The 27,946-nt window shown below is 48.0% G+C and overlaps 2 protein-coding genes across 2 annotated transcripts in view; one reads left to right on the plus strand and one right to left on the minus strand.

Annotated features, from left to right (window-relative positions):
- Positions 1-9,446: 9,446 nt before the first annotated feature.
- On the plus strand, positions 9,447-27,763 carry HRK (harakiri, BCL2 interacting protein). Its single transcript, XM_074321101.2, has 2 exons — positions 9,447-9,917; positions 22,947-27,763. The coding sequence occupies exon 1, from the start codon at positions 9,586-9,588 to the stop codon at positions 9,859-9,861; it is 276 nt and encodes a 91-aa protein (XP_074177202.1). The 5' UTR covers positions 9,447-9,585; the 3' UTR covers positions 9,862-9,917; positions 22,947-27,763.
- The window catches only part of RNFT2 (ring finger protein, transmembrane 2), a 67,901-nt gene continuing 65,428 nt past the window's right edge, over positions 25,474-27,946 (minus strand). The window contains exon 12 of the mRNA XM_019734103.3: positions 25,474-25,593. Coding sequence (XP_019589662.3) covers positions 25,561-25,593 — 33 coding nt within the window. The 3' untranslated portion in view covers positions 25,474-25,560. The remainder of the gene's footprint in view (positions 25,594-27,946) is intronic.

Consider the following 27,946-nt stretch of genomic DNA (forward strand, 5'->3'; position numbering starts at 1 on the left):
GACAGGTTCACTGGCAAATTTTACCAAACATTTAAGGAACAAATTATACCAGTTCTCCACAATCTCTTTCAGAGGGTAGAAGCAGAGGGAATAGTTCCTAACTCATTCTATGGGGAAGCATTGCCCTAATACTAAAACTGGACAAAGACCTTACCAGAAAAAAAACTATAAACTAATATCTTTTATGAACATAGATGCAAAAATTCTCAACAAAATATTAGCAAGTCAAATCCAACAACGTACATAAAAAATGATACACTACGACCAGGTGGGATTTAACCCAGGTCTGCAAAGTTGGTTCAATATTCAAAAATCAATTAATGTAATCCATCACATTGACAGGCTAAAAAAGAAAAATTACTCGATCATATCAATAGACGCAGGAAAAGAATGTGATGAAATCCAACACCCATTCACGAAAACTCTCAGTAAACTAGGACTCGAGGGGAATTACCTCCACTAGATAAAGGCTATCTACAAAAAACCTCCAGCTAACATACCTGACGGTGAGAAACTAGAAGCTTTTCTACTAAGGCCCGAAACAAGGCAAAGAGGTTCCCTCTTACCACTGCTTTTCAACATCACCCTGGAAGATTCTTAGGTTGAAAGACAGAAATCCAACTTAAAACAACTTTAGCTAAAAAGAATTTATTTTTGCTGTGGGAAGTGCAAGGATAGAAGTAAACTCAGGCTCTCGATCAAAGCTTCAGACTTCTCTTGCTGGTGTTTTTCTCTCCCTGCCTCCCTCTCTCTGTAATCTTGGGCAAGTCACTTGACTTCTATTACCCCTGCTTTCCTCATTGGCAAAATATAAAAGACAATCTAGACTAACGAGTCTCCCCCCCCCCCCCCTTACACACACACACACACACGCAGAGTGTCTAACTGAGTGGGTCTGGGTGCAGCCCAAGAATTTACACTTCAAACAAATTCTCACACATTCCTGATGCTGCTGTTCCAGGGACCCCACATCTTGAAATGATTTTCTGGGGACTTTTCAAATATGAAATTCTATGGATCTAAAAGTTGTTGGAATAAGTAAAGGAAAAGATTAATAACAGGGTTAGGTTTTCAGATTTGGAATCATGGTCATGTGTCGGGGACTGGCAATTTTTTAATTGTGCAGAAATATGTACAACATAAAATTTACCATCTTAACTAATTTTAAGTGTAGAATTCAGGGGCACTAAGTACACCCACCACGTTGTGCAACCATCACCACCATCCATCTCCAGAGCTTTTTCATCATCCCAAACTGAAACTTTGTTCCCATTAAGCACTAACTCCCCATCTCCCTTCCTCCCAGCCCCTGGCACCCACTATTTCACTGTCTGTCTATGGATTTGACAGCTCTAGGTACCTCATATAAGTGAAATCATACAGTATTTGTCCTTTTGTGTCTGGTTTATTTCACTTAGCATAGTGTTTTCAAGATTCATCCACATTGTAGATGGTGTCAGAATTACCATCCTTTTTAAGGCTGAATACTCTTCCATTGTAAGGATAGACCACATGTTGTTTGTTCAGTCATCTGTCTTTTGACTTAGGTGACAGGACATGCATTTGAACAAAGGTGGAAGATCGAACATACTTATTGTCATGGTTATTGTAGGGTTTCCGAGGAAGCCCATCTAAGCTGGAGACTGGCATACAGATTTATTAGGGACAGCCTTGGGAGTGCCACCTGTGGAAAGGAGGAGAAAGGAGCAGGATTCGGCACAGGGAAAAGTTGATCTGTAATGTGGTGCTTGTGACAGGGAGTGCTGTACCGTAAATTTGTCGCAGGTTGTGGCAAAGGGACTAGGCGTTTATACCCCTATGTTAATGAGTCAGTGGATACAGACGGACCCTAGAAGGAAACACAATCTTGGGTGAGGCAGTTTCTACAACTGGAGCCATCCATCTCACATGGGACTAACAGCTGGGGGCAGTCTTCCAGCAACACTTACAGCACCTGGAAATACATCCTTCCTTCCCAAAGGGAAGTGTGTCCTCAACTTGGCTGCACGTTGGAATTATCTTAGGATCTGTAAAAGCTACTGCTGTCTGGCTCCCACCCCAGACATTCTGATTTAATAGGTCTGGGGTGTGTCCTGAGCCTCAGGATTTAAAAAAGCTCCCCAGGTGCAGCAAAAATGGAAAAATCACTGCTGAGGAGTTCTGAGAAGTGCATCACAGTGCATGCCAGAGTTATTCATCAATTGTCCTATTTTTTCCCATGCATCTCCCCACTTTGCAGAGTCCCTTACTATTTTATCTCCTGGGAGGGGCTCTGGGAACATATATCCCATAGGCCCATAGGATTTTCATTTGCTAATCTATTGTGTATCAGTCAGTGTTCAACTGTAGAGGACAGAAAAGCAATGATCACACTGAGTTAAGTTGCTTACAGGTTTGGTGAGAGGGCTGAAGAAATAGACACCAGGTTCGGCTCTCAGGAACAGTCCCAGACCACACCTAAGAAAGGGCCTTGCTTCTGCAGGAGGCGGGAAACTGGCCACACATCCATCTCCAACCATCTCCTGAGGCCAGCAGGGTGGAAAGGCCCACAGAGCTGCCAACCTCTGTGACCTAGTAGTGCAGAGGGTCCTAAGACTGGCAGCCTCTACCAGCACCACAGGACCAAAGGAGGGCGAGAAATTCCCGGAAAGCAGAGGGTGAACACTGGGCAGGTAGAAGTGATACAGAAAAAGATACAAGACACTGTAATAACCAGGGAAATCCTTATTTGTGTACTTTTCCTCAAAGTAAAATGGGAAAATGCAAAGATGTCACAGAAAGCTGACCTTCATTATTTCAAAACTTGTCATCAAATTCCTGAAATTGAAATATGTTCAACTGCTAGTAAGTGCGTGTATATCTTCCCAAAGTCCCTTTTGTCAACTGCCCCATTGCTATTTCTACCTCCAGCTCCCAGAGGCAAAGGCAAAACCACTATTGTGAATTTCATGTGTGTCTGTGTGTCCTTCCACCCCTTTTAAAGAAACTCAAGTGCATATGTCAGTGGATAATTTCTACGATTGTTTCATGTGCGTTTCAAATTTATACAAACTGTATCAAACTGCACAAATAATTGTGCAAATGCCTGTTTTTATTCAACACTATGTTTTTGAAATACATCTATCTGTAAATCTAGTTCATGCCTTATAATTCTTTACAATATCCCACAGTACAAATATACCACATTTTATCTACCCACTCTCCTCTTGGAGGGTATTTTTGTTGCTTCCTAATTTTGGTGATTTCAAACAATACTGCAGTGAAGATCTCTGAGCACCACTGCAAGACTTTCTCTAGAGCAGCAGATACCGTTGTTTGCTCCTCCTTTGCCATGAAAACCCTGACTTCATTTGGATAGCTTTGCACCTAATCTCAAGGAATAAGTCATAATTCATCTAAGGCAGGGGTTGGCAAATGTTTCTGTAAAGGCCAAGAGAGTAAACAAGTTAGGCTTGCAACCCTGCAGTTTCTGTCACAAGTGTGCAATTCTGCTGTTACAGTGTAAAAGCACACATAGATAATGCATAAATGTACGGGGGTGAGTGTGTTCCAATAAAACTTTATTTACAAAAATAGATGTGCTCACCAAAGAAAATATACAGATAGCAAATAAACACATAAAAATATGTTGAATATCATTAGCCTTTAGGCAAAAGCAAATTAACACCACAACAAGATATCACTACACACCTGTCAGTATGGCTAAAATAAATAAAAAAATTAAAAAGTGACAACACCAAATGCTGGAGAGGATGTAGAAAAACTGGGATCACTCATCCATTGCTGGTGGGAATGTAAAATGGTACAGCCACTCTGGAAGACAGTTTGGCAGATTCTTAGAAAACGAAACATGCAACTAGCATAGGACCCAACAATTGCATTCCTGGGCATTTATCCCTGAAAAGGGCCAGACAGTAATATTTTAGGCATTACAGGTCATACAGTTTCGGTTGCAACTATTCAGCTCTGCTGTTGTAGCACAAAAACATCCAGAGATAATATATTAATGTGTGATCCTGACTGTGTTCCAATAAGATTATTACAGGGGGTGGCCGGTTAGCTCAGTTGGTTAGAACGTGGTGCTAATAACACCAGGGTTGCTGGTTTGATCCCCACATGGGCCACTGTGAGCTGCGCCCTCCTTAAAAAAAAAAAAGATTATTACAAAAACAGGCAGTGGACTGGATTGGTCCACACACCCATAGTTTCCTACCCTCTGCTCTGGACTTGTTGTTAAGCATATAATAAAAATCCTTATGATTTAAGTTTCTACCAGTTGGACTTTCTGTAACTTGTACCAGATGCATACTAGCTGATATATCTAGGGCAGGGTTTCTCACGCTTGGTACTACTGACATTTTGGGCCAAATAATTCTTTGTCATCTGTGCATTATAGGATGTTAAATGGCATCCCTCGCTTTTCTACCCATTAGAGGCTAATAGCACCCTTCAATTTTGACAACCAAAAATGTCTCCAGATATTGCCACATGTCTCCTGGGGAACAAATTTGTCCCCAGTTGAGAACCAGGGATCTGGAGTCGATAGCTAGAAATGCAATCACCTGGTCACAGGCTACGTCCATTTTCTTTTTTTCCAGGTCTGCCAGACTGTTCCTCAGCATTTATCCTCATTTACCCTCTCATCAGTATAATTTCAAGTTTCGTGATTCACTTGTTTAAACTAAGCTCCGTTGCCTTCAATAAAGTGATTATCGCCTGAGCAAAGGACAATATGTCTGAATTTTCACAGCAGGAGTGCAGGTTTAATCAACCCTGTCTCTTGTGACTCCAGTAATCAAAGCATTAGGGTTTATTTGGTGAGGTTTACCCTTTATGCTTAAAGTATTGATGAGACTATAATTATGGGATGGTTAATTTTTTTCTCCCCTGCTGTGGACATGCCTCTGCTTGTTCCCCCTTTACTTACAATAAAAAGATCCTTAAGGGAGAGGTATCAAGTAAATAAGTAGGAGATCCCTGGAGGAGGGGTTACCCCATCTTTTCAGGTATCAGACAGTGAAACAGGATAAATGTGAGAGATGAGAGCTGTCCTGCTCTGGGTCTATTGAATGGAAGGGACTTTCTTGGGAATAACTTGTGATGTAATTGAATACTGAACTCACTGAAACCTGAATCCTCTTGTTTTCCCAGTGGGTTTGGGTCAGGGTCCCCATTCTGTTTCTTAAGTGGATACTTAATAATCCTGATATGTCAACAAGGACCATAACTAACACTTATTGAGTGCCAAGCATTTTGCTAAACACTTCATATGGTCTCTCTTTTAATCCTCACAACAACCCAATGGAGTACCATGGTTATTATTCCCATTTTACAGATGGAAAAGTGGAGGCTCAGAAAGGTGAAAAAATATGCCCAAAGGTACCTAGCTATTGCTTGGTGGGGCTAGGGTTCGAACCCAGGTCTCTCTGGCTCAGAGTGTGAAACCACTCTGCTATGACTCTTTGATTCAAGAGCGCTGTTGTTCACCAACTCCTGGCATCAAATCTGGCCTTGGCATTAATACATGGCATTAGGAAACACAGCTGTTTGGAGGCAGCAACAGCTGTTCATTCATTTACCACTTCACCAAGCCACACGAATTAAAACACCATAAGGTAAGGCTCACTTGGTCTCAAACACCAGGATAGGTAATTATTGTTTTAATTAAAGAAAAGAAATCTTCCTCCCCTTCCTGCTCAAAACACTTGAGCATTGATTTCTGTAGGAGGTAAGGAAATGATTTGGGACAAGAAATTTTTTGTGTTATTGATGATAACAATTCTATGTACATCACTGTGTATGTCTGAAAGAAAGACAAATCAGGATGCTTACCATTCATTCATTCACTTGTTTATCCATTCATTCATTCCTTGAGTCTTCCTTTTAACAAATATTTACTGAACACCTGCTACGTGCTCTGCCCAATTTTAAGCACTGGGGTACCAGAGGGAGCCTTCATGGACTAGAAAAATCTGTCTTATTTCTTTGCTCTATGAGAGAGAGGGTGCGCATCCTTGCAACTGGTAGGGAAAGTTTTCTCTGTATTTCATGAAGTATTTCTCAAAATAACCCCCTAAAACAACTCCCGTAAAAGTCTCCAACAGGGCATGAAAAAGGAAGGAGGGGGAACAGGACAACAGTCCCCAGAACACAACCCTTCTCAAGAACCCACAAAGCTGTGCAAGCACATGCTGGCAGTAAAAGCAGCCAAAGTAGGGTGAATATCTGCTTCTAACATCCCTTTCAGGAGAGTCCTCCCATCTCATTGGCTCTGTATTCATTTGCTCGGGTTGTCACAACCAAGTGCCACAGCCTGAGGGGCTGCAACAGCAGAAAGTTATCTTCTCCCAGTTCTGGAGGCCAGTGGGCCCCAATCAAGGGGTTGGCGGGGTGGGTTTCTTCCGAGGCTTCTCACCTTGGCTTGCAGATGCCACCTTCTTGGGCCCCTGGTGGCCCTCCCTTTTTAAAAATAAGGACACCAATTAGGTTGGATTAGGGCCCCACTCTAATGACCTCACTTAATTCCAGTCACAATTTTGAGGTACAGTCTCCGAATACAGTCACATTTTGAGGTACTGGGGCTTAGGACTTCCACAGAAAAACTTGGGGGGGGGCGGGGGACACCGTTCAGCCCATAAAAGCCTCCCTCCCTCTTCCCAAATCCCCGATGGTGAAATAATACCAAGGAGCAGCCCAACATCTGGGGTCAGACAGCTATATGACCTTGGAGAAATGATTTCAATGCTCCACCGCAGTTTCGTCATCCATAATGTAGGATAAATAACAGTACCTGTCCCATGAGATGGGGTTGTTAGGAGGGTTACCTGAGTTGATAGGTCTGAGCACTTAGAACAGTGCCTAGCGCAGAGTCAGCTCTGTATAAGTATTTATTAAATTAAGCATTAAAAGAAAACACTCCTTTTTTCTAAAGTGTTAGGACAGCCTTCTGTTGTTACTCTGCCGAAGTATTTGCCTTTTCTGGACAACACTTAACATCAGCAGAAGAATCACCAATGCACAGTAGGGGAACCGGATGTACTCTCTGAGGGTGCGCGCCCTCCAACATTCCTCAAAGCACACTGTTTAGGCACGACCTACTTAAAAAGCTTATCAGCCGCCGACCTTTATTAAACGCGGATATGGCAGGCAACGTGCTAAGGGTGATTTATTCCAGTCTGATTTTGTTTCACTTTGTGAGGTAGGTACTATTATTATTCCCACTTTACAGTCAAGGAAGGGAGGCTCCAAAAAGCCGCACCTCTAGGCCGCATTCCCCAAGTAGTGAACAGTGGAATCGGCCAGAACTCCAGTGTGCGCCAATCAGGGACTGTCGGATGACTAGTGTGTGTGGTGGTGGGGTGGGGTGTGGGGTGTGGGGACCTTCTCTTTCCCCCCACTTTTCCATCACCCTCTTCTCTTCTCCCTCTGCTGAATGACACGTCCCCACGGCCAAGGCTGTACTCTCTTTGCTACAGAAAACATCCAAGCGGCTGGGACCCGACCCAGCGCCACCTTGCGAGCCCAGCATTTCGAGGGGCAGGCTTCCAAACAGGGTAATAATCGTCCCATTAAAATTAATGTCCATGAAGTGAGCCGTTAAAAGCGTGCAGATTAAAAAGGGGGGTGGGGGTGGGCGGGAGGAGGGAACTGTTCAATTTAAATCCAAAGGGCTTTTTAAATAGACACTGTATCTTCATTCTTGGAACACTACACCCGGCAATGGCTCAGGTCCCCTCTGCAAAGACTAGGGGGGATTAAGGAGGTGAGTCCCAAGAGAATGGGCAAGTGGTTCTGGCCAGAAGCAAAGGGAACCAAGGTTTATCCGGGGCCCACTGCATGCCAGGTGCTTGGCACACATTTTTCTGGTTTAATCTCTGCTGCCCTGATCCTGAGAAGGAGGTGTTATTATTCCCAGATTACAGGGGGCAGTATAAAACCGTGGTTAAGAGTTTAGAGCCTGCCACAGACTGTTCTAGTTTAGATCCAGGTTCATTCTTCACAAACTGTGAGTTTGGGCAAGTGGCCTCACCTCCCTGTGCCTCAACCTACTCATCTGTAAAATAGGATAGTAATAGCAAACCCCCCCCCCCCCCGCAACTGTTTGGAGATTTACTTTAGGCAGCCAGGCAGGGACCATAGCCCAGTAACCTACATACAAGGCACTGAGGAAGTGTTGGCATGATTAAGGGTAAGAGAATGGGGCTGGGTGACAGTAGGGGCCACCAAGATCATATAGCAGAGCTGGCATCTGAGCCCTGACATGCTGCAGACAAGGGAAAATCTCTCCTCATACTAAATCCAGACCCAAACTAAGTGCATTGTCTTGAAGAATCTTTTCCCAGTGACCAAAGGACTTACCAGGCCTTGGCAACACTGCCTGTGGGAAGGAGAGAATCAAAGATTCCTCATTTCTGAATCTCAAAAGTTATCTGAATCCCAATGGATTTAAGATCGAAGAAGGTCTCATTTTCCCTCAAAGAATCCTGAGAGCCCCCTCCCCCATCTGTAACTTCACTATCAGGGACAACTCCACACTTTCTAGTCTGGAGGGATCTAGGGTAGTCGGTTTAGAAAGAGAGGAGCTCATGTCCCCGTGGACCCCCCAACCCCTGTCGACCCCTTAGGTTCTCTACTGCGCATCGAATCGTGATCACTACTAGAAACTGTAACCCCGGCAGCAAAATAATATTCACAAAGGAAGCCGACAAAAATAAGTTTCCATGTAGAAAGCCCCTGGTGAGGGTCTTTCCGCTGCGAGTGCGGTGCGCAGAGAATGCGGGCGAGGGCTGAGGCTCGACCTCTGCAACTCCCACCGCGCCTCTATCAGGGTTTCTAGCAGCGCTGGGGGCGGGTGCTGTCTGGCCGAGAAGAGCAGTGGGGGGGGGGGGGGGGGTTGGGGCGTGTGTCCACTGTGCTCAAATCCGAAGCTTACAGGTGCCGAGTCAGACCTGAAAGTAGGCAGGTTGGGTTGAATCTGGCCCTCTCGTAAGATTTTGAACCAACCCACCTCCCCAAAACAAAACAATGGCCTTGGACTATTTTTGAATAATGCAGCCGAATTCGATATCAGCTTTATCCAAAACGGCAAACAAGCCTGCTTCTCTGGCCAAATTGGAACTGGAGCTGAATTCAGGAAAAAACGGAAGGAGAAAAACCTTTCCTGGCGTTCCACGCCTCCACTGGGGTCCCCTGCGACATCCCCCGCCCTAGCCCGGGACCTCCGCGGCGAGGCGTCCTATCTCGCGCGTCCCAGCACGCCGCGCTCCTCTGCTCCCAAACCGCGCGCCCCCTCGCTGCCGGCGCCGCTAGGGTTAAAAGTTACCTCTCGGTTTCTTCTGCCTGCAGCCCCCCCCTCCCGGGGCCGGATGATGTAACCCCCCTCCCCAGCCCTCCCCGCCCCCCTCCACCATGTGACACTTTAATTAATAATAGCGCCGTCAGCACAACAAACGCACAACACAAGGAGAAACTTGGTGTCCAGGGGAGGTCCCCGGCGGCTGGAGCGCGGCGGAGGCAGGCGCAGAGGCCGGAGGCAAAGGAGGCGAGGGGCGGCCCGAGAGCGGGGAGGGAACGAGGCGAGCGGTCATGTGCCCGTGCCCCCTGCACCGCGGCCGCGGCCCCCCAGCCGTGTGCGCCTGCAGCGCAGGCCGCCTGGGTCTGCGCTCTTCCGCGGCGCAGCTCACCGCCGCCCGGCTCAAGGCGCTCGGCGACGAGCTGCACCAACGCACCATGTGGCGGCGCCGCGCGCGGAGCCGGAGGGCGCCGGCGCCCGGCGCGCTCCCCACCTACTGGCCCTGGCTGTGCGCGGCCGCGCAGGTGGCGGCGCTGGCGGCCTGGCTGCTCGGCAGGCGGAACTTGTAGGAACGCGGGGCTTCTTGGTGGGGCCGGAGCCGAGACCCAGCCGGAGCGAGCAACAGGTACGCTAGCCAGCCAGCGAGCGCCAGGGCGCGGCAGCTGGGGACTGGAGACGCTAGGCTGGCCAGGGAGCGGGAGAGCGGCAAGTTTGGCTTTCTTCCCTTCCCATCTCCTTCCTCTACTCCCTTCTCTCGCAAGGATCTCCGTGCCCATCCTATCTAGTCCCCATCTCTCCTTCCAAGTGCCAAGCCCACCGTTTCTGTCCCCTTCTCTCCGATTCCTTAAGCGCATCTTGCCATTCCCTCCAAAGGGGTAGCTTTTGGAGGACTTCAGCCTCCATAATCAAGTAAACGCACAAGTAAAAAGTGTGCTTGCTGTGACAACATAGTTACAAGCCACGCCAAATAATTATAATCTATCGCTGTTTCAAGACAAGCCCCCCCATCCTCTTCCAAGCCGCCTGGCGGTCCTAAATCGCCACCGTCTCCATCATCGCCACTCCCCGTTCTAAGTGTCACTTCTCCAGTTTCTGTTCCCTATTCTCCCGCGCCCCGAGCGCATCTCGCGACTTCTCCCCCTCCAGGTTTCTGGCTGGCTCTCTTTCTCCCAAAGGCCCGCGCACTTTACAGTTTTCCTCCGCTCTGCCAACTTCTTCGCTCTTTCTCCAGCGAGGTGTCCCGTTTAAGGATCGTGGCCCACTCTTCACCAGACGGTTGGAACTGAGCTGGAGGAGATGCCCCCGCAGTAGGCTGGGATCTTAAGTTCTTAGGGAAACTCCATGGGGAAGCCTTAATGAAAGGGCATTTATTGAGCTCCTTCTGAGCGTTATGCCCTGTTTAGCGAGGGAATGTTTGAGAGCTTGCAGAATGCTAGGCATTGCTTGGTGGTGGGGGTGGGGAGTGAGTATTGAGCGCCTAGTGTGTTTGGCGCTCCAGTGGGAGTGAGGTACTGAGCACCTACTGTGCTCTAGGCTCTTGGGGTTGGGGAATTATTCAGCCCCAACTGTGTGCCTGGCACTGCGTTAGGCACTTTGAGGGACCAAACGCGTAAGAAATGTCTTTTCAGATCCTGGAATAGAGAGGAGAGCTGCAGAGCATGGGGGTGGAGAGAATCAGGCTGAGTCCACCACAGGCAGGTCTAGGGTGGGAAGGTGAAGGTCGAAGGTGAGAAAGCCAGAGACACCAGGATGCCACGGCCCACCATGCCCCGCGCTCAGGTCGCGTCTGAGCCCCGCCGAGCGCCGACATCCTGGGAAGCTGGCGCGGCGCCCGGAGGCGAGGCCCGAGCGTCTGCGCCCGCGGGGAGAGACGGCAGCCGGAGCGTGGGGGGTGGCAGCGCCCCGGGAGCTGCGGGGGTGCGCAGGGTGTGAGCCGGGAGCGCAGGCGACAGATGTCGCGTGGGCCTGCGCAGCCCGGGCGCTGGCGAAGAGGTGAGCGCTTCGGGGCGCTCCCTGCCCGGCTCCCGGAGGTCCCATACGGTACTCTCTAGGGAAAGAGGGTCTTCTTCGACCGGTAGAGGCCAGCCTGGGGCTGCCAAATCTTCAGGGGAGGGAACAACATTTTGGACCGGACGCAGGGAGCAGAAAAAGGGAGTCGAGAGAAAGATGCGAAGCCCAAAAGGTGGAATTTGGGAAAAGGAGGGGGGAAAAAAGGTGGAAAGAGAAGGAAAAAAACAAAACCAAACCGGTGGCGAGACAGGGAAAGAAAGCAAGGTCGCGCGCGGGAGCTGGAGAAAAAGCCTAGAGAACAAGTTGCACGATACTAGGAAAGTGGGATAGAAGGAACGATGGGCAGCTAGAAGAATCCAGAAGAAATGAGGAGGCGGGCTTAGGACACGGCTTCCTCTGGTCTTGGGGTGCAGGTTAGGTTTGGGAACGCGTTCTCTTCCCAGGAAAAGGCGGGGATGCTGGGCGCCCCACCCAGGGGGCGGGAACGTCCGGCCAGAGCCCCACTATGTGTGCGCGTCATGGCTGGAGGTGCTCCCGGGACCCCAAGGAGGAGGCTGCCGGCCATGCGACATGTGAGGGGGACGGAGAGGAGTTTCGCTGGTGCGGCGCCGGCAGATAATTGTGGCCGTAGAGTTTGTTTTCCCCTCCTCACTCTGCTTCAGCGCCAGAGTTCTCTGCACTGCGTCCTGACTGCAGGCCACCCCTTCACCACATCCCTGGGTTCTCCACCCGCCCTCTGTGTCCGCTCGGGCGTCCCCAGCAGCCACACCCTCTGGGGTTCTCCCGCCGGGGGTGCCCTGACCTCAGGACGTCCCTCTCGGCTTCCCAACAGCGCCTCCCCTCATTCCCTTAGGACACCGGTAGGATTGTGTACCCCCACCCCCTCCTGTGCTCCATCCAGGGGTTCGCCTTGCTCGCCTTGCTCCATCCAGGGGTTCACCCAGCCTCGGTCCCTAACTCACTGCCTGCTACCTGCAGCGCAGGCCTTTTCTTGTGTTTTTGGCTTAATTGGGGAAACCCGTCTTTCTCCAGCCCCGGTAAGTTATGAGGAAGTGAAAGGAAATCCATGGGGAGAAAGACTTTGCTGAGTTCTGTGTGTGGTCCTCCCCACTGCTCCTACACTGGAGGAGAGATGGGAATGCTTATAGGATACCTTAGGGGGTTCAGAGGGCCCTGAGACAGCCATATAGGACAGACAAGTCTTCTCTGAAACATTAAGGGGGAGCTTAGATGTATGCAGGACAACAGTTTCAGCAATCTTGTTTTGAGCCTCTGCTGTGAGCCAGCAATACTTTTCTCAGAAGTCATCATTAAAGAAACAACAAAACCTGAGGCTCAGTTTTCCCGTATGTACAATGGGGACAATAATAGTACTTAATGCATAGATGTTGCCAAGAGGGTACAATAAACTCATACACAGAAAGCTCTAGAACAGTGCCTGGAGCATTCAAGTGGATAAAATATGAACTAGCATGATTATGACTGTGCATTTCTTTCTTTCCCAAAGTAGACAACATTTTGCCATTGTCATTTGCTGGCAATTCCACACCATTCCTACTTGCCCTTTTGGGAATTAGGGCTAGATGGGCCAGGATAGTAAACCAGTTAAGAGCATGGGTTTAAGGATCAGATGGAAATGGATTTAAGTCCCAGCCCAGGAATTTGCTGGCTGTGTGACCCTGGGTAAGAACCACAACCTCTCTGAGCCTTTTTGTATAAACTGAAGCAGTACTTCTCTCAGGGTTGTTGGAAGGATGATAGGGGAGCATCCATTTAAAGTGCCCAGTGCAGTGCCTGGCACGTAGTTCACTCAACAGAGGATGTTATGAAATGGTTAATGCCATTCTCATTGTTTCAAAGGGGAGACTGAGGCAGAGAGCGTCCACCTGAATCATCCCAAAGGATCAGTGGCAACGTCAGAAATGGAATTGGAGTTTCTGTCTTTGAGGGCCTGCAGCACACAGCCCCGACAGATGACTTGGGAGGTGCAGGGGATGAGAAATACTGGGGAACAAGCAGAGGGGGCAGTGAGCCCGGAATTCCTACACTGGAGAGATTCCACTTCTGAGAGGGCCTCACTGGGAGGCCGGGGACGCCAAGGGGAGGATGGGTGCGATTTAAGCAGTCACTGTTCTAAGATATGGGAGAGAGGGAACAAAAGATGTTTTATGGTGAGTGCTGGCTCGTGGAGGGAGGCCTGAGAGGGAGGGAGGAAGTATTCCTGGGGACGGGGCGGGGAGGGAGAGAATGGAGCCGAGGAATCTGCCTGAGAGGGGGCTGGGGTGAGAAGAATCTTGCCTTGGGACTAAGAAGGGGAGAAGAGGGGACTCTGCAGGCCCAAGAGGCGACATGATCAGGGGCAGGGAAGATAATGAGCCAGCAGGAGCCTGCTTTCATGAATTAATGACAGCCTGGCCCATCAGCCAGACACGCTCACTGGTTCTTGGCAGGTACTTTGGGGATGAAGTGGTTAAACCTGGAGGCACATCCCTCAGGCCTCCCTTCCGGCCGGCACCCCTGCCAGCATTACTGTTAGAGCTTGAAAGCCTAGGCCAGGCGAGGGAGAGAGCAGAACGGAAGGAGACAGCTGTTGGGGAGGAACCCCCGGGAAGGGGCCAGATGTGCAGCCTTCCTGCCACATGGTCCCTGTCTGGAGTCATCGGCGTGCCCAGTGAGAGGCCAGGGCACAAGTGACTGAGCTGTGGGTGTAAAAATAGTCACGCCCGGGATAGTTAAATACAATCCCAAATGTGGACTGGGTGATTTAGCAACTGCACCTCTAGTTTTTGAAAAGTTAGACCTGTATCGGGTAGGGAGGAGTGGAGTGGGGGCTTCTGTTTTTCCTCTGATCATCACCACGTGTGACAGGATTGCCCCACGGTGTCCCTAGCGCCTGGCGACTTGCTTGTCCCATAGTAAGTGTACAATAACGATGTAATGAATACAGGAGGAATCAATCAGAATCTATGCAAGACGGGTACTATTGTTTCCCAAATTCAACATCTTTCACTTATTCACCTAGTAATTAACAAGTGCCTACTGTGCGCAGGGCACTATGGACACAGGAAACACCAAGATAGAGGAGCCCCTGCTCTCAGGAAGCCGACGTTTTAGTCGGAAGAGCCAAGCAACGAAGTCAATAAAGATTGTTTTGGTTACTATTGCAGTGTAACGACTCCAAAACTTAGTGGCTTCAAACAACCACTCGAATATACTCATACGTAGGAATTCAGACAGGCAGAGCCGGGGTGAGTCGTCTCTGCTCGAGGCTGGCTGGGGACTGGAATCATGGTGGGGGAATTGTGGTTTACAGATCTGGCTGTTGACGCTGGATGCCAGCTGGGAATCTACACTCAGCCTCCTCGTGGCCTGGGCTTCCCCACAGCTTGGTTATTAGATTCTGACAATGGCACGCCGAGCTCCAAAATCAAATGTCCTGGGGGAGGGGGCGGGGGCTAGGTGGGAGCTGCTTGGCTTTTTCTGACCAAGCTTCAGAAGTCACTTTGGTTAGAAGCAAGTCACAAAACCGCCCAGATTCAAGGAGAGTGTAACCAGATGCTGCCCAATGGGGGAGTGGGAAGGTCCTAGAATAACATGTGTGCAGGAGATATTGTGGTGGCCATTTTGGGATTATGCAATCTAACGCAGAGATCATTTCAGAAGCTGCCAAGGGCGCTGAAGGTCACACACAAAGGTGCTGTAATAGAGAGAGCCTGAGTGACCCCCGACCTGCAGTGGTTAGGAATGCCCACTTTGAACAGGAACCAGGGGACTAGTGTCCTGAATGACAAGGAACCCGCCATGTGAAGACCTGAAAGAAAGGGGTGCTGGGAAGAGAGGCTAGCACGCCCGGTGGCCTGGAGGTGAGACTTTGCACGGTGTGTTTGAGGACGAGAAAAACGAGCAGTGTGGCTAAGTCCATATGAACTTGGAGGAGAAGACGTCAGAGAGGTGGGCAGGGGCTAGATCAGGCCACCGTCGGGAGTCTGAGTTTTGTTCCAAGCACAGTGGGAAGTAGGGGCTGGGGAGAAATCCAAGCTCAGAGAGGCTTTCGTAAGGAATGGGATTCACAAGCGCCAACAGTGCACGAAGAGACCCTTTACAAGAGAATTTGATGTGATGCAGTAAAGGGGCTATAACGTTCCATCATCATGCATTTGCAAACACGAATTGAGCACCAGCTCAGAGCTAGGCACCAGGATGCAGGGATGCAGAGACGAAGCAGTCCCAGCCCCTGGCTTCAGACGCCCCTAGATGGGAGCCTCTGGGACGGGAGACCCTAGCTTTTCAGTGGAAATGAACCAGTTCATGGATGCCCGACCCTCAGTGCCCGCAGAAAGCTGTGGGTACTGGCTGGATTTCCATCGCCTAGGCAATTTCACGTTTCAACTCAGTATCATCCTCTCTCTCTTTCCTGCCCTAAACTGGTACCCCGCTATTGCGTGGGAGATCTCTGTTTTAGCCCACTTTGGTGAGATGCATCTTTTTATTTTTGCTGGATACGCAGGAAAAGAGAAAGCTCCTTGACCCTCCTGGAGAGAAAACTGGCGGCCCCACGACTGTTGCCATCATTGAACCTTTGCTCCATAGGCCATAAACTAGGGCAAGATGGAATTAAATTGCTTTGGGAAACTCTATGTAATGTTCCTTTGTTTAGAAGGAAAAAACCCCACCTTTTTCTTGATTTCAAAAAAGACATTGCAAGTTCATTATTATCGAATATTTGGAAAATGTTGGTCAAAGAAAATTTTAGTCAATTGTTTTTGTCTCACTACCCATTGTTAACATTTTGATAGATTTCTTTCCATTCTAAAAATGCATCGGTAGATTCTTTGACACGTGGAATCACTTAAACATATTCTGTGTACCCTGACTTTTTCATTCTATCACAGACACTTCTCCACGCCTTACAATATTTTCTCTGACACACTTCTTAGAGGCTGCTTAGTATTTTCATTATTTCACTGCTCCATCATTTACCTTCCCAGTCCGCCCGTTGGACATCTAGATTCTTCCCACTCTGACGAAGACTCTCCTTGTATATAACTCTGGGCACATCACAGATGATTTTCTTAAGAATGCCCACAAGTGGCACTTTGGTATCAAAGCATAGGAAAACATTCTTTTATCATAAAGGTTGTCTAAAGAGTATAAAAGCTTGTCCTAAAGGTCCAGAAGGGCTTTCTAGACAAACATTATCATCTGTTCCCATTTCTCATTCACGTCACTGGCCTCTATACATAATGTGGTTATCGGCTTGGCTCTTGAGTTGGCCGTTCCTCTCCTCAGCTAAATTGCGTTGTCTTTTTGTGGAACGTCCTTTGTAGATGGCACCTCTAGCCATTGTTGGAGTGCATAAGAGGGCAGGTGACTCCTTGCATGCTTCAGGGGAAGGCTCCAAGTCACAGTCACGTCACTGAGGGTTTGGAGAGCTTCTCTGCCTGCCTGGCTGTACCTGTCACCATGGGACAGCCACGTACCATGTTCTTCCGATATTCTTGGATCCATCACATGGTACTTAATAAAGACCACAGGACGCAAACATACTGATGAAACTTAGACAAAGTGGCTTCGGGTGGGGGGGTCTTCAGAGAGTGGGAATGGATTCAGGGGCAGTGGGATGGATTCAAGACGATGAACCATTTGCAAAGACAGCCCAGATTTAAAATGTTGTAGCCTGCTGGCACACCATTGGGCCTAATTCTTGATCCGGGAAATTTAAATACTGGTAACTTTATTCACCCAGATTTTATGCTGAGGCAGGGACAGCTGGGTAGAAAGTGACATGAACTCTGGAGGCTGGTTGACTTTCAGATCAGGTCTTCATCGGCCATTTCCTGGCTGTGAGACCTCAGGCCTGTCCCTTTACCTTCTGAGCTGTATGCGGCACGTTCCTGATGTTCAGACATTAGTGAAGGAGAGTGTTGTTCTTATTTGGTGTAAAATTCAGTCCATGGGCCCATATTCATAGTATGGTGGGAACTCATAGGGGACTTTTCTGAGCCTTTTGCAGAAGTCAGTTGCTAATTCTGCTTCTCCCACTCGGTGGCTCACCAATAGCCTGCTTAAGCCACTGAATCAGAGCTGGGAGAACCTCCAGGACAGGACTTCCCAACCTGAGTGAGTGACACTGGCCTCCAGGTCCCAAAGGGTGCTGGCCATGTTTATTTGGCCCATCACCGTATCCCAGCACTTGGCCTGGTAACCAGCACAGAGCAGGCATTCACTCATTACTGAGTGAATGAATGGATGGATGGATGAATTTCAGGAGGCTTCAGGATTTGGGAACCCTTAGAAATTATACATAAAATTGTCTGATTTCACACTCCTCTTCTTCCCCCCACTTGAGAGAGAAACCATGGCTTTCATCTGATTCTCAAAAGACCTATGACCCAAAAAGTCACTGTTTTAGAAACACAATCAGAGCTACACAGGACTTTAGAGACTACCTAACTCAACTCCCTTACCTTAGAGATGGGGAAACCGAGGCACAGAGTTAGCTACTGAAGGTTAAGATGAGGTGGGCTTACATGCCAGCTGACTCTGAGTTTGTAGGCAAAAATGGAAACCTGGTGGTCTCCCAGCTGAATCTGGCCTGCAGTTGAATTTTTTTCACCTTGCATGTTTTTTTCCCCTCAACATTTAAACATCAGGCACCTTCACAGTGTCAATTCTTTATGTAGAAGCCCGTATTTCTAGTTTTTCTTGGGCAAATGGAGACATCTGACAACACCGAGTCTGTATTTCCACATGGCAGCAAAAGGCTGGAGATGAGCCTCCTCTTTAGATGGGACACAAACTCTCCAGTGACCCCGTCCTCTCCTGGGAGCACTTTACTGGACCCCATACATTTAAATTTGTGACCCCTGATTTAGAGGCCCCCTTGCCAGACATCCCTTGATGCACACCCACACCCACACACATATCCTATTTTAAATAAATGAGATCATACTATTCATGCTGTTTGATAATCTGCTTTCCCCCCAATAAAAAACAGGTTGCTGAGCTCTTCCCATGTCAACAAAGAAAGGTTTTCATCATTCTTTTTAATGGCTGCAAGGTGTTCCATTGTTGGATGGACCATGAGTTACTTATTTGTCCATCTCTCCAGGGACATCTATGCTGTTTCCCATTTTCTGATAGTGTAAACGAGGTGTAGTGACCATTCTTGTTTGGATAACTTTGCAAAAGCAGTGACGTTCTTTAGAGGTGAAATTGTTGGGTCAAAGAATGGGCATTGGTGATAGTACATATGGCAAGATTACTTTAAGAAGTTTTTGCCCATTTGATCTGGTGTAGATTCTGTGCTGAGCTAATGCCTCCCATCTCTCAGTGCTTAGCTTTCTGGAAGTCAAGTGAGTTTGGCATTTAAGGCATTTGGCATTTGCCATAACCTCATCGTGAGTGGGAGGTAGGAGTCTGGTCTCTCTCCACAGATTTTACATAATTAATAACTACTTACTGATAGCATTGATAACTATTCAGGTAGCAGGAGGCTGGGCAGAGGGGGGCAAATACTTTTTCCAGGAGCTGCCAAATGGCCTCTTCCTTTTTCACACGCCCAAAACTTAGCTTTCTGCTCTTTCAGCCCCCTCACCAGTCTTGTCAGATCCAGCTTCCTTACTGGGCAGCATGAGCTCCACGGATGGAGATGTAAGACATGACACAGACCAGAGCAATCTTCTCTCTAGGAAGGTTCTCGTGGAGAGCTTTGTCCGCAGGGGTCCTAGGTACTACGTATGCTCAACAACCGCTGGTACCATCTGAACTCCATGGGCAAAATCAACCCATTGAAACCAAGATGGAAGAGTGGGGAAGTTGCCACCATTCTTCACACGCTCACTTGTTCACTCTTGTTCAACGTGTTGAATTGAAGACCTACTATGTGCGGGCATTGTGCTGGGCCCCAGGGACTTAATGATAGGGTGGGGGGGGGGATGTGGTGTCTGCAGATGCACAGAAAATATTTTGGGAGGCTTAGGGCAGAGTGAAGGGGGCTTTCCTTTTACTTCTATAGCCTTTTCTGTTTGAGTTTGTAACTTACCACATGTGGAAATAGCAAGAGCAAAAACACATACTTTTTTTTTTCAATGAAAAATTGTGGCCCATTAGTGTGGCTCCAAAAGTCCTCACTCTTCTCAGATGGAGGGAAAAGGGCGTGAGCCTCCCCCGCTTTATCTAATGTGGCAACGGAGTTCACAGGCCACAGCTTTCTGCCTTCAGCACCCACAACTGCAGCCCAGGGCGGAAGGACCTCCATGTTTCACCTTCTCCCCCTCTGCCCACCTGCCCTCTCCACGTTGTGGTGAAAAGTGGAAATAGGGACTTTTTTTAAAGGTGTTTCATGAATCATTTCTGTTGTGAGCTTTGGTTGTGCGTCAGCATTCGAGAAAGTTCTATAGGAGCCAACTTTGAGGAAAAAATATCCAGGGGCAGGACAGTGGCTCATGGCGGGGGGCGGGGTGGACTCAATGTTTTAAATGGTACAATTACTACTTGCTCCTTGCAAAAACCAAAACAAAACATAAACAATACAGAAGTAAGTATATAAAGTAAAGCATTGCAAGGGCCCTTTTCCTCTGTCCCCAAAGCCACTACCTTGGTAACTTATAGTCTGGAGTATATAAAGCAATAACAATAATAATAACAACAAAGGCAGACCTTACTATGTGCCAGACTTCTAAGTGCGTCACATACGTTAATACTTTTACTCCTTACATCAACACAATGAGATTTGCTGTTACTCTCTCCCCTTTTCCATAAAAGGAAAGTGAGGCCCAGAGAGGTTAAATAACTAGCTCAAAGTCACACAGCTCTTATGGGTCTGAGTCAAGATTCCAGCTCATGAGTGAGGCTCCAAAGTCTGCTATTAACCATTACACTATAGCCTCTCTGCCACACCTTTTTATATGGAGATACACACATGTATTCATTAATGGGAAAATGATCTGGGACCATGCTATTTAGCTATTTGCTCATTTCAGTTAAGAATCATAGCCATCTTTCTGTCTCAGCATGGTTAGATTGACCTCTTTCTAATATGCATGTAGCTTAACTGTTAATCCACTCTCCAATTGATGTTTGCTGCTGTTATAAATAAAGGTGGAAGGAAAACCCTTGAGCACTTTTATGTCACTACTTCTGTGGGTTAGATCCCCAGCTTAGGGTGTCCTATTTAAGATCCCCCAAGTGTGTGCACAGGCCCACTTTCTAGTGTGGGGCTGGGCACGGGGCACACACACTCAGTGCTGTGCAACGGTGTACTTCTGACGTGCGTGTTTCACTATAGACACCAACCTGTAACCAACACAACATGGCGTGGGAATTCATCCATTTAGCAACCCTGGGAAACCCTTAGAAAGAGTCATAGACTCAGTGATTTACAGGTAGGAAAAGTGACAATCAGTTGCTGGGCCTACCTAGTTTTGCAAGAAAATGCCATTCCTTTTGTGGACGCAGTCCATCACAGCTTGAAACATACAGTCTCTCTCGCCTCTCCTGATGCCGTCATTTTCCTTTCATCATCTGCATTCAGCTCCCAGACAGACACAACCTTACTGTGTGACGTCGCTGACTAGGATCCTTGAAACTATCAGCTAAAGTAGATGATGGGGTCCAGGGTTCCTCATGTAGAAAGTGGGGCCCGCGTTTATGATTCACCTCTTTCGCGCAGTCACACGTATTGCTGAGGGTCCAAGTGAGGCAGAGAGCACCCCCAGACTGAGTAATCAGAGATTCAGTAAGGGTTGGATGACAAAGTGTGGGCAGGGTTCAGGAAACCAATGGGGGACAATGCAGTACCAGGGGGCTGACAACACCCCTGACCTGCAGGGCTGAGACGAGGGAATAAGACCTGGACCTTGGAGAGGGGCAGGGAGCTGAAGCAGAGAGCCGCCTGGCAGGCACTGGGGTCAGTCTGTGGCCCCTATCTTGCTGTCCCATGAAGGCCTTCTGTTGAGAGCTGGCAGGAAGCCAGAGACCCCGGTCGCCTGTTGGTGCAGCTCCTACACGTCAACATCCTGGACTTTTTCCAACGTGGAGGAAACACAGGGATTCCTCTCCCACTTTCTCTTGTACACCACTCGGCTTGCCTTACTTACATGGCAGTTCTTACACCACCTGCTTTGGCGCGATGTGTGAAGTGCTTTTATCTCCTCTGCTAACTTGCAGCCCTTGCTAATTCTCTAACTCATCTGTCCCCAGGGCTCACCAAGCTCCCACTGGGTCCCTGACCTAGGAGTGGTGTCTCCTGCCTCCTGCCTTTCCTCATCCTGTTTGTTCTCCCTTCCTCCCCCATCCCCCTTCCCTCTTCTTTCCTCTTCTCCTGTTCCTCCTCCTCATCCTCTTCCTTCTCCTGGGCTCCCTCCCCTCCTCCACCTTCTTCTGATGTAATCCACCTACCCTAAAACCCACCCTTTAAGTGTAACAAGTCAATGGTTTGTATTATATTCACAGAGTCGTACAACCATCTCCACAATCAATTGTAGAACATTTTTGTTTCCCCGACAGAAACCCTGTACCTGTTAGCAGTCGGTCCTTCCCATTTCCCCAGCCCTGGGCAACCACTCGTCTACTTTCTGTCTCTAAAGATTTGTCTCCTACGGACATTTCATTTAAGTGGAATCACACAATATTTGTCCTTTCATGTCTGGTTTCCTCGTAGCATGATGTCTTCATGGTTTATGTGTGTTGTAGCATGTGTCAGTACTTCCCTTCCTTTTCATGACAGAATAATATTCCATTGCGTGGAAATACCTCACTGTATTTATCCATTTATCAGCGGATGGATACTTAGGTTGTTTCCACTTTTTGGCTACAATGACTAATGCTCCTTCGGACATTTGTGTGCAACTTTTTTGTGTGGATGTATGTTTTTGAGTCTCTAGGATATGTACCGTTTTTCCCTGCCCTGCCTAGAGCCCCTCGTCTTATCCTGACCAAGCCTGGCGTCCTCGGCAGGGGTCTGCCTCTTTCCTTTAGGAGCTTTCTCTGACTCTCCCTCATGAGCTCCCTCTCCTCTGGGCTCCAATGACCCATGTTTATCCAGATTGTATGACCTTCACATGACCCTGTCATTTCGGTGACTTCCCATCTCTCCCTGTTGGCTTCTTGAGTCCCTCAAAGGCTAGAACTATGTCCTTGGATCTGTAACACTTAGTGTGGTGCTTGGCAATGGATGAATTGATGAATGAACGAATGAATGAATGAATGAATGAATGAATGAACAAGAGCAGAGACTGTCTTACAAGTCTGCCTTCAATATGGATCTATGAAATGAATAGGTGAAGACCCTGTTCCTGATTTGGAAGAGCATAAAGGTAGCGTGGCAATGCAGTCTCCTTTTGAATCTTAGAAGCTGCCTGTGTAAACATCTAAGTCTGAAAACAGAGAGGGGTGTGTGCGTGCGCACAGATGTATGTTTAGGGAAGGCTGCTATGCGGGCAGAGCTTTGCGGGGAGCACAAAGACTAGCTTTGGGGGGAACGTTTCCTCCAAAACCTCAGCTTTGTATCTAGCAGCTCTCCCCATCCCCCTCCACCTCCCGACACACAGGCTGGCTGTGCAGAAGCCCAAGGCACTGACGTCATCCCCAGTGGCTGTGTGCACGTGCCTACTGACCGAAATACAAATCTTTATTTCTGCAGGTTGGTGAAAACCCTGTGTCCTTGGAGAAAGCTGGTTCCCATTTTCCTGAGGGGGAGCCCAGAGCTTGAAAGGCCGCGTTGGCACTTCGAGAAGGAAGTGGAGAATAAAGACAGTGCCTGGGGCACTAGAAGCATCGCGGAATGGGACTGGGGACGCCCTTTGGATATCCAGCTGCAGAAACAGACACCCCAATGCTATTTACATATAGCTCTCTCTATATATAAAAAAAGAAAATATGAATATTACTATTCAGTGCATGCCTGTCGAGGACGTGGTCCCCTCCCTTCTCTGCACCTTCCCATGTGAACTCTGATACTCTTTCATGTCTGGGGCACCGGAAGAGAGATGCCTACTGTGTACCAAGAAAATTTGCAAAGACTGGTGGGAATTAGCCTGAGTCAACCAACCACCTGGGGAGGGATGCTGGTGGAGTGAGAGGTGACATTGCAAAAGGCAAAATAAGAAAGAAAAGTGGGGAGGATTTGAGGCCAGTTGGTAGGGGCCGTCTGGGATACCTCCATTTCCAAGTCTTGACAAGTCCCAGCCTCTCTATACCTACCTAGATAGCTAGTCCCACTGTCACATCAAGACAAATGGGATTTTTTTTTTCCTGCCAATCTGGTGTCTCCGGTGCTTCCCTTAAATTTTGCTGGTGCTAAATGTGTTCTTGCTGGGTGCTGCCGTGATATTCTGTTGCCAGACAGGGGACAAGAGAGATTTATATTTTGCTGTTTCAGATTCATTTTTTAAAGGGATGAGGGAAAAGTGCCACTTGAGAGTCTCTTCTCTTTCTCTGTGGGAATGAATATCCAGAGGCATTTTGGAGCAAGCCTTCGGGGTCTGGGAGGGAGAAAGGAAGGGGTTGGCATTGAGTGGCATGCTGGTTACGAAGTGGAAAGCTGACCTCATATGTGACTTGTTTGCTGTCTCCTCCACCCCAGAAAAAGTATCCTGGGAGTTCAGCCCACAGCCTCCCTCACTCCCCAAGGGGATTTCAGGGCTTAGGTTTTATGGATTAAAGAGCCAAGAAATGGCTACGTTCTGGTCAAGGGTAATTTATAAGCAAGGGATGTTGGGGGAGGGAGCGGGTCATTTAAATGAAATGCACCAGCATCTCCCTGACTGACAGAGGGTCTGATTCCCGCTGCCCCCCCCCACACCCCCCATAAGCTCCTATTTTCAGAAGTTTCTAGAAGGGCTAAAAAAAGATGTGTGCTGGACCGAGACTTGGCTGCAAAGACTCTTCAGGGAACAATGATTATTTTTTGCTTTCATTTTAAAAAGTCCAACAAAAACAGGTATTATTCCTCTGTGCAGGGTATCACACACTGATGTTTTCAAAGCTGAGATGGTGAGGCGCCTGGCTGCAGTTTCAGTCATTCTACAAGGCTGGATTTGTAGGTCACCACCCAGTACGTATAGACACGGTGTCCACTGGGCTGGTTAGCAGACACCCTTCCAGTTCTAAGAAGTCGGCAGAGGGAGCAGCCGTTAAGGTCGACATGGGGCTGCATGAGAATAATTCCCCATAGGCTTTGCTGAAAATGACCAGGCCCTTTAGAATGTAGGACCTTTCACAGCGCTGCTGCAAGCTGGGAGCTGTCTTTCTTTAAAAAACAAAAAATAAAAAAAATCCGTGCCCAATGTTTTCCTAAACAGCCCTTTAAAGAAAAATGCAACCCAAATGGCTAAAGGTGAGGGCAGCTCCCACCCCCAACCCCCACACAGCCTGGAACTTAGCAAAGCGAAAAGGAAAGCTTGTTTATGGAGAACTTGTTTTATTTCATTGCTGGAGCCCTCCCTGCTGTTATGTTTACAGGGAATGGGTGTGTAGGCAAGGTCTTCAGGGAGCAGCAGGTGACATCCCCACCAAGCTGCGAACTTAGAGAAGGCAACATTAATTAGAATGATATGAAAGATATTCTCTGCTTTTACTTAGACACCAGAGTCTTTCCAGCTCACCCCATTTGGGGGAGGGGCTTTCCATTATTATCGTTGTATGTAATCACAGCTGTTTGCTGCTTTTAAGGCTGCACCTTCAAGACAGGTGGGGACATGCTGACCACGTAGACACAGAAGTAAGCGGAAAGGTCAGAGAATCCCTTTTTCAACCCTGATTTGCCTATTAGCTCACGACAGTTCCGCTGGAGGATCCAAACTCCAAATGTTGGGGTTGGTGTTTTGGGCAATTTTGATTTCAATGAAGCCACACTGCTGAGAGAACTGGGCACCCATGACCTTCTCATGGAGCTTTGCAGCCAAGTCCCTTGTACATATTCTCTTGTATTATTAGAAACCGTGTATTTATCTAATCCTGGTTTTTCTTGCACATCATTAATTTGAGTGCACTTCTCGACTGCCCCGATTTTTGACACGGGGTTGTTTTTAATGCTTGTTTTTATATGAGATTTGACTTCTTGATGGACATTTGTATTAGGAAATTGACGCATGATATATATGTATATGTTACCTTCACTGTCTCTCCTGTTGCATTACTTGGATTGCATGAGATAGTGGGGTGGTGGTTTTCTTTTAAAAATATTTCCACAGTGTGCAAAGTGCTGGCACCAGTTCTCCCTCTCCCCCCATCCCTTTTCTCCGGCTGCCAAGGAGTCATTGATTTTGATTAGTTTCACTGCAGAGCGTCTGTGAAGAGAGAGAAAGAGAGGGAGGGAGGCTTTGAAATAAATTTTAAAAAAGACCTCATATCGGGTTTCAGCAGACAGTGTGTGTGTGTGTGTGTGTGTGTGTGTGTGTGTGTGTGTGTGTGTGCCTGCGCAAAGCAGAGGGAGGCCTCTGAGATCATTGTTTAGGTAGCTTACTGCATAATGAGGTGAGGAGCAAATGGAAGGGTCTCCTCCTTCCTGACCAGTGCTGGAGCTTCTCAGAGGGTGGGGGTCCAGGAGCCATTGGGATTGCAGTCTCCTGGGAGGTCCACATTCTAAAGTAGCTCCATTCCCTTTTGGAAGCTTCTCGCCTCTACCCCATCTTCCACAATGAAATAAGTTCTCTTTTCTCCTTTTCATATTTGGGGTTCCATGTCATATTCCATTTGGCATAGATGTAGCTTGAGTAACAGGTTTCTTGGGGGGAGTCTAGTCACCTCTTTGGCTGCTGTCCATGGTCCTGGGCCATGAGCGTCTCTGAGAAGCGATCCCTATTTTTTCCACTTTCATTGCGATCCTGGAGACTTTTCAGTTCTTCCAGTGGTCTCATTTAAAAATTCTTTTCTATGTTGGTGACAAATGGTGATTTAAACAATACTGTCACAGAACAATGGAGCTGTGACTTCGATTTCACAATTTACGTATCTGATCTCATGTGCTCCTAGCTCTATTATATCATGTTTCTGACAGTGACAAAATATCACTTCCCCTTGCTGGGAAATTGGGAGAGTCCTCTGATCCTACACAAGTATCTTTTGGGGACACTGGTTTGCCATTGTGGACTTTTTGAGTGTCCACCTGGATTAGCTGCAGTGACCAGCACACGGGTTTTCTCCTGTGCTGATACCAATTCCTCTTCTGAATGTTCCCTTAAGTCCACCTGGGCCAATCAGAGGGTCAGAAGCTTTGGGGGTTGGGGGGAGAGGGGGGCAGGCTAGACACTAGTCCCATGGGAGCTGACCGAAAGAGGAAGTTGATGTCAAAGTGTCATTTTAAAGCATAACACAGAACGTTTATTTTTGACATTTTAATCCGTTCATTCAACACCTATTTATGGAGCACCTACAATGTGCCAGGTTGTAGAATCCCATCTGGGAAGAGACTTACTTATTACTTGTGACAGGGCAGCCCTGCTTGGAACAAAGGATGCTACATGTCCCTTCTCAGTCTGGTTCACAGTTTTTAACAGATTTGTCAGGTCATTGCTGTGACCCTAAGCCTTGCTGGCAGATTGTTCTATAGTATTTATATTTCCCGAGCGCCACACTATCATGAAAGCAATTAAAGAGACTACAATCTCAACTCATTTCCAGCACGAAGAGACTGGTTCTGGCTGCTTCACACAGTAATGAGAGCTGCCGTGTATGGATTGCTCACTGCTCCCAAGCACTTCACTAGTGTTTTGTACATTTCCCCCTGTTATTCCTCACCCCTACTCTGGAAGATGGTATTGTTGATTCCCATTTTACAGTTGAGGAAGCTGAGGCTCAGAGAGGTTATGCAGCTTAGCCTAAGGCCACACAAGGAGTGAAGTGGCTGAGCCAAGATTTGGACTCAGGTCTGTATGATCCCCTAAGCCCACGAGCTGACTGTCCTGTTAGGCTGGCTTCCTTCTTGAGCTGGTCCCAAGGCATTGCTAGCTGGTTCAAGGGCAAGCCCAAGCCAGGGCCCAGCCTGATTTAGGGTTATTGTGTGTTGTGTTTGGGGACACTGCAGGGCAGGCGAGATGGTTTACTTGGGGTTTTATGTATTTGTCCCCAGCCCTTCGTGTTCCTGATTTCTACAAGATCCCTGGGAGGTGCATCTGATTTGCAAACAGGGCCTATTTGACTGACTTCCTAGGACATGGGAAGCTTTTCTTACCTCCTTCCTGTCCCCTCGCCCACCTGAACCCTCAAGTTCTCCCCAAGATCTTTTGCACTATGAGCGCCCAGGAGCCTGTGTGTGTATGGGGTGGGGATGGTTGTGGGGTATTTGGAATCTCGGTGAGGCCTCTGGCTCAGCTGGAGAGGCAATAAGCTTGGGGACATTCCGTTCTGGGTTCTGACCTTGCTGGTTCGTTTGCTCTTTTGTAAGAGGAATTTCATACCTTGGAGATGCTTTGTACATATTTGTAATGACTTTATTAAAAAACTGGTTGTGCGCTTCCAGCCAAAGACCTTTGTGTTTTCATTTTTGTGGAAGGTTGTTCCTCAAAGACTATAGGGATACCTAGCTGTACACCTCAACCTTCTCTGGGGCTGAAGGCCACAAACTCACCTTCCTTCTTTGTCTCATGGTTCTGAGAACCACCCCCAAGGGGAGAGTTGGCATAAATAGCACCCGTGGACTGG

The sequence above is a fragment of the Rhinolophus sinicus genome, chromosome 9, assembly GCF_057876585.1.
Source record: "Rhinolophus sinicus isolate RSI-liver-muscle chromosome 9, RSI-T2T, whole genome shotgun sequence".
NCBI classification, from domain to species: domain Eukaryota; kingdom Metazoa; phylum Chordata; class Mammalia; order Chiroptera; family Rhinolophidae; genus Rhinolophus; species Rhinolophus sinicus.